We start from the raw sequence: 7,122 nt of genomic DNA on the forward strand, positions 1-7,122 counted from the left end.
TATATTCCAGGGCTCAATCCCATACATAACAGTTGGGACGATTTTTTTTCCATGCATTATTTTTATTGCTTCCACTGACATCCTTTTATTTCTTCTTACTATTCTCAGAGCACCTAGCACCTTCTCCTTCTTCCAGCTCTGCTTAATCTCATTCTTCAGTCTTCCATTTCCAATTCTACTTGTTCCCAGATATCTAAGACTTTTTAATAGAAGTAAGGTTCAATCCAAATAAATAGACGCTTGTACTTAATTACATTCTCGGTGAGATTTTTGGTATTTTCAAAACACTTGTGACAGTGATAGCCTGTAGGATGATTTCTGAGGTCATCAATTGCATAGAAAATTTGAGTAAAACTAAAGAAAAATAACAACATTTCTTTTACTGAGAGTTAAAACTTCTAGAAGAAAAAAATTATATGTGCATTTGACTATGAATAGATTAGTTCGTGAAAATGTGTGATTTCTGAAGTCTAAAGTTATGCTTATACCATTATTATCATACGGTTTTTTTTTGTTACAGAATTATCAGTGTATTTTTTTCAGTTCCAGATGATCAAATCCTCAGGAGAGACGGAGGAACAGTCTAGTTCAGTCTGAAGACCCCATTGCCTTGGAACCTGTCCGGTTGTTTGAACAAGACGCCAGCCTCCTTCTTCCCTGCTTCACCATCACTTGCATCTTGATATAAATTCCAATACAATCTTCACAACCATTTTCACCACCACCTCCATCATGGTATTCTTACCACAGCATACCATCACTCACTGCACCTCTTATTACTACCATTATCACCACCATTACCAGCAACTTCGACTCTTATTTGGGGTCGTGGTCTTCTGGTCTGCCTTCGTGGTGCCGGCCTTCACCCAGGTGGGTCTCAGGTCCTCGCCTCTCACTGCCCCAAAAAACAAGAGCAACCAAGGCCTCTTCTCGAAGTGGACCGAGATGAGTCCCAGACGGAAGGGCAATGATAGCTTGATGGATTACAAGTTGGGAGCCATCTTCCGGGGCGTTGCGTATGGAGTCTCTACCATTTCTCCCTCATCCGAAGAAATAGTGAAAGAAAAGACGACTAAGGAAGATCACCACGAAGGTAACAAGCACCACAAAATTCCCGAGGTCGTTGCGCACATGCCTGACACGAAAGTCGTTTCCACGTCCCAAGAAGACTTAACTTTGAATATCCATAAGCGAATCAACACAATGCTGGATGGCGAACGACACCATAATGACTACATAGGGAAAAACCAGGAGGAGGACAATGCTCTAGTGACTCAGTCCTCCAACGGCCACGTTAGCGTCCAGGAGTCCGTTGGCCATCCCACCGGTGACTCCAAGAGCTTTGACAGCATGAACAAAAACCACGTGATTGATCTCACGTCAGTGGGATCTGAGGACGACTTGGGAGTTCAAGAAGTGATCTGTCAAAATGTGGGACCCTGGGGAGAACCGACCCCGAATTGGATCCTGGCACGGCAGGCATGGGGGATTGCCTGGGAAATCCATGTGTACACCGTGGCTAGTTTTTACAGCTTGCTTGCCCTTTTTGCCCTTTATTGCCTTGCAAGGATCCATGTTTCAACCCATCTTCTCCCAAGGAGGTATTACGTCACTATTCACCTTCTATTTTTCCTCGCTACCTTCTTCAGGAGTGTGTATCTCTTCCATGACCCCTACAGTTGCGAAGGAAAACTCCCCACTCCTCTCTCGTACATCCTTTTCAATACAGGAGCGCCCTGTCTCGTTAGCGCTCTGGCCGTTCTTATTTTGGCTCTTTTGAGAGCCACCCGCACTCATCTTCTCCCTCCAGTACTCCAAACGCCTCTCGTCCTTGTCACCATCGTCGTATTCCATCTGGGTCTCAGCATCACTGCCGACATTGTCGTTGGAGTTATGGGAACCAAGGCCGTCCTACTTCATGTCGTCGTCCAGGTGGTCACTGCCGTCTGGGGCACCTCCCTATGTATCGGTTACGTATGGGCCTTCAGCCACGTTGAGAGAGTGGCTGTCCGCCAACAGGGGGAGCTTGTAAGGATGACATTCACCAGGGTCCATCTAGAAGGGGGCACAATTCCTGGCTGCCTTCCCCGGTCTTCACTGAGTCGAGGGGCTAGACTCACTCTGGCAGCCACAGTGACCGGTCTTCTTCTTGTTGGCCTCCAAGCCTACGGAATGGTAACTCTCCAGGGTCTCTGGGCTCATCACACGCCACAGCCGTGGTCCTGGTACGGTTACCACTCCGCCAGCCGCCTACTAGAGATCCTCATGTGGATCCTGATCGGCGTAGCATCGGCTCTTCCCTCCGGCACTTCAAATGGAAAGCAGAGGGTAAAGGGTTACAGCGGCGGGAGTGAGAAGGAGAGCACGCGCCTGTCCTCTATGTTTTGCCAGAGTTGTACGGGTGGGAACGAAAAGAGCTGGGATGTTAAGGTCAGTGGCAAAAAACAACTGGACGACATGTACCCTGCGATCTGCCAGGCAAACCAAGCCGTTCGCCAATTCACGTCACACACGGGCACAAAAGTGGTCTATGAGGACGCTTCTACTACTGAGCGAACAATCCCTCAACGAAAGGTGAACACAGGGATAATGCCCGCTAACAAGAAGCGTTCGGTTCGGAAGTCAGTGACTCTTACTTCGACGACATCAGATGTTCATCGTTCATGGAACTATAGTGGTGGTGGGGCTCCTTCCAACGAATCTTCGCGTCCCTCCTCGGCACTCTATAATGAATCGGGATTAGTTAAGTTCAAGACTCAAACCGATCCTCAACAGAACATGGAGGAGATGCTCTGCAAGTCTTCATCGAAGCTGGACAAGTTGTGTGATGATTCGAAGAACGTCAAGAAGACCTCAACAAAAATACCCAAAGTTAAAGAATTTGTACAGGAGCGTAGTAAGCAAAACATGGCTCACAAGTCCTTGAAAAACTCTCAAAAGTTTGTAAACAATACCAATAGCTACAATAATCAATACGACTCCGGACACTTTGATCATTTAACCCAGAACAGCATGAATACCGAACCATATTCGAATACACAGAAAGACTCGACAACAACATGTCCAAGCGAAGTGAACGCCACAGATTATTCCTCCACGGGTGTTCTATCTCTTAAGAATGACTTACAGTGGCCCAAATGCCCAAGTACATGTTCTTCTATAAGTGCTGCCAATAGTTTTGATGTAAGAATGTATGATGACTTTGAAGTGGCTTCATACTACCATCACCCTTCCTCTGTGTCCACCACCGGGAGTAGTAATTTGTATGCATCACTTCACAGGCTCTCTGGGCCGAGGATTAAGCTGCTACAGCAGCATATTGGCTACGCTGAGGAGGTCGCTGGAGTGCACAAGTACGAGGACCCTGCCATTGCTCGGCACATGGTGGAGCAACTCGCATCTCTTCTCACTCCTCCCCAGGCTTGCGCCGTGTCCGTTTCCTCCCAGTCCGACCTTAACGTGGATTACCTGACGGACGTCTCGGCGTCCCACGACGGGTTCCAGGGAAATGGCTCCCCGTCCTCTCAAGGGTCTGATTCGGACGCGTGCTCCAACGCTAGCCATCAGTGCGATGAAGGTGATGACATCGATCGTTCATCAACGGCTTCCCCTGGTCTAACGACGACACCGCAGACATTTACAAAGTTGCCCATTCTCCAGTCAGGCACTTCTTCGAGTCGTCCCTTCCACGTTCTTCTTCACCACAAGACCATGCCAAACTCTGAGGGTGCTGTGAACTATTCAGATGAAACAGAAGGGGACGGGTTGGAATCCAGCGGCGAGGACGGTGAGGTAAACGATTTCGATATGCTCAAAACTAGCTCAAGTTCTCTTAATGATGTTGTTAAGACCCAGCCAAGGGCTGGTATTCTTAGTAAACTAGTAGGAAGTAATTTCTCTATACATGGTCATAGTTATAGCCCCTTAAGCAGCGAGGACAAGAGTGTTCCTGGACAAGAGGGTAGTAGCATGGCGATCAAAAATGGTGCGACTAGTGAGCTGGTCCAAAACCAACAGCTTAATCCGAGTCCTCCAGTCCGCCCTTGTGGCCATCGTCCTCGCCGCCGTAGGGAAAGAGGTCAAAACAGTTTGCACCACCATTCACTGCGGCAACAACAGTCCCCCTCCTCTTCTCCGATTTCCGCGAGACCACTAATCAGTAGGAACAGTTCTGTCAAGCCCAGTAATATAACTTTGGCTCATTCTGGAGCTTTGCATACAAAGTTTTCAAGATCGTATGATGCTACTTACACCGAGCCACAGATCTGGTCGTCCGGGTCGCCAGGAGCTTCCATACCAAACTCGAACTCGTCCCGAGCATCACACTCGGACATCCCCTCAGGGTGCGCGGATTCCGGGGACAAAGACAACTACGTGGACATGCAAAACACCTCGACAGATATCGAGGATGTGAAAAGGCCTTACAAAGAAGAAAGGTCGAGATTTATGTGGGTACACGAAGAGACTGGAGTATGATGATGACCGTGCTCAGGGAGAGAAGTGTAATAGTGTTCAAGTGTCAGTTGGCAGAAAAGTTCCAATACACCTGTATTACGTAAATTCAGTAGAAGAAACTGGTTATGAAAATCAAAGGAACTTTGCAATGTGACTTGCTTAACGCATGTTGTTGTGACCTCATCCTGTGTACGGAACCGGAGGGATGGAGAGCGTTTATAGCAATTAACTTATTCAGTCGGCGACGACTGAACAAAGTACAAACTACTCCTAATGTGATATCTCCTAATTATTCTTGTGTAATGTCTTTCACGTGGCTATAAACTTTCTTCTCCTCCTTCTAAAGAAGATCTACAGTGAAAATCTTATTTTCGGTGCTTTAAAATTTTCATAATTTCTTCACCAAGGAATAGTGAAGGAATTAATTCTAAATCACTTTGTTGGTTATCACATTACAAGCATCCTTCGTATGGAGGAAAGCATACTGTATATTGTTGGGGGAATATTGTACTTCATAAGAAGGGGATAGGTTATATAGAATGTACAGTAACTGATGACTTTCATATGAGATAATAATTTGTATATTATGTAAATGTGTATTAACAGAGCATATCAATCATACCACTAACCAGCCAGACACATCACGTCCTCACTTTCATCTCTCCCACATCACGACTTTGCTAGGTACACCAACCTGCAGACTTCATTTAGACTCATTAATACATACTTACGTTCCCTTCTGCTCACATGCACAATTTGCTATTACAAAAACACGGCACATCTAAAGATTAAATACAACATTTCGGAATGCAGAAAATGAAAATGCATTTGAATTTTTCAGTTACGAATGACCATAAATTAACTCGTATAGCGTTAGAACTGGTTATTTCAAATTACATCACATATATCAAATCGATAAGAAGAAATGTAACTAAATAATAAAATAAGACTTTACATTTGTTAAACATTAATTATCAAATGTGCGGAAAAACCACCAAGGAAAAAGGTAAACTGAAGACCAAGCGCTTTCGTCTATTCAGACATCCTCAGGGTACATGAATAGACGAAAGCGCTTGGTTATCAGTTTATCTTTTTCCTTGGTGGTTTTTCCGCATATTTAGAATCACGAGTTTATAAACAGCAAATTCAGAAAAAATATGGATTAATCCAAGAGTGTTTTTCTTGACATGGTGGCACAAAAATAAATGGCTCCATTGTATATGTTTACATTATTATATGATAGGGTTCAATTATGATTTATTCAATAATTGTGTTCAGTACTAACGATGAAAAACTATCCATTTAACTCACTCGATTTGACTCCAGAATGAGAGAGCTGTGACATCATGTTGAATGTCAGATATCAATAGAGGCCTCATTGTACAGGGTAAATCATAATTAGTAAGAAGAATCACAATTAACACTACATTTGGGGGTTCAATGTGAGTCTTTGGTAACTGACATGTAACAGGTAAGGGGCACGCCAAGAGAATCCTTCGAACGTGAAAGTTTGTTTCGCAATGGTGTATTCAGGCACCAGTGAATATTGAAACTAAGCATTCTGAGCCATACCATGGTTCTACTTTAAGGAACTGCACACGTTTCTGAGGCAACCAGGAGAATCGGGATTAAAAAACTGCCTTTTAGGGACTCTGGTGCTAATTAATCATTTGTTGACACAAAATCTTTGTTGTTTTAATATCTATATAGATGTGTGACGTCTATGATCATTTCTGTTTTTCAGATTGAGTTTATTTCATAGCTTTGATTGTTTCGTATTGAAGAGAACGATTTTTTTTGTCTTCCTTTATTTACACTGACGCACAGGGGAAAAGAGAAAAGAAAAGAAGTGGAACCAAATACAAATCATTACTTGAAGAGACTGGCGATGATTTCCCGCCAACCACTTATCATTTTATTGAAATATATATATATACACACATACTGTATATTCCAACCACCACCTATTTGTGCCATGCTAGTCAATAAAGTACTGGTGGTACAATTTGTGTATCCTTATCCTTATGGAAACTCCTTGATTGATTCAGTTTGGAGCTCAGAGTTGGTCTTTGACTGTTTGCCTCACTTCGTGACTGGAAGAAGAGGACCAGAGTATCCTAGTACATGCTTACTTCACATGCTGTTAAACAACCAAAATTCACATCTTCATTTTCACCTGAGGTTAAGGTACTACCCAAGTCAGATCCAATAAACCAAGCCTGATGATGGAACTAGGTGGTACTGAAACGTTGCTTTCCTTTGAAAAACTCCCCCAAAAAATCCCAGACTACCGAAGAATAGTACAGCAAATTGAAACTGCACGAACAAGTAACATAGGAAATGTACATTTACTTCCAACTCCATTTGCCTCCAATTGTATGTGCTCGACAATTCTATTTAGGGTGTGAATGGACTTTAGATCCAGAAGCATCACTTCTATACTGGGGTATGGTATTTTTATTTGCATAATTCGAACGTGCTATTAAGAACATATCTAAATATACATCTTTTATGTGTTAGTAACATTTATTACATTATCAAATTTCATATCTCTTCAAAGAAAAGTGTCGTGCAGTGTGGTATGGTGAAATAATACAAACTGTTTGAAATGAAAACAGCAGGTTTCACAACGTAGAACAGTTTAATTTGAATTTCCCGGGATGGACT

At 43.5% G+C, this 7,122-nt stretch overlaps 1 protein-coding gene across 1 annotated transcript in view; it reads left to right on the forward strand.

Annotated features, from left to right (window-relative positions):
- LOC143018575 (uncharacterized) overlaps positions 1-5,468 on the forward strand; it is a 21,875-nt gene extending 16,407 nt beyond the window's left edge. The window contains exon 3 of the mRNA XM_076174062.1: positions 544-5,468. Within this exon, the coding sequence (XP_076030177.1) occupies positions 733-4,476 (3,744 nt within the window). The 5' untranslated portion in view covers positions 544-732 and the 3' untranslated portion in view covers positions 4,477-5,468. The remainder of the gene's footprint in view (positions 1-543) is intronic.
- The last annotated feature ends 1,654 nt before the right edge of the window (positions 5,469-7,122 follow it).

Source organism: Oratosquilla oratoria, chromosome 35 (genome assembly GCF_046742065.1).
Source record: "Oratosquilla oratoria isolate Oo_2021 chromosome 35, ASM4674206v1, whole genome shotgun sequence".
NCBI lineage: Eukaryota > Metazoa > Arthropoda > Malacostraca > Stomatopoda > Squillidae > Oratosquilla > Oratosquilla oratoria.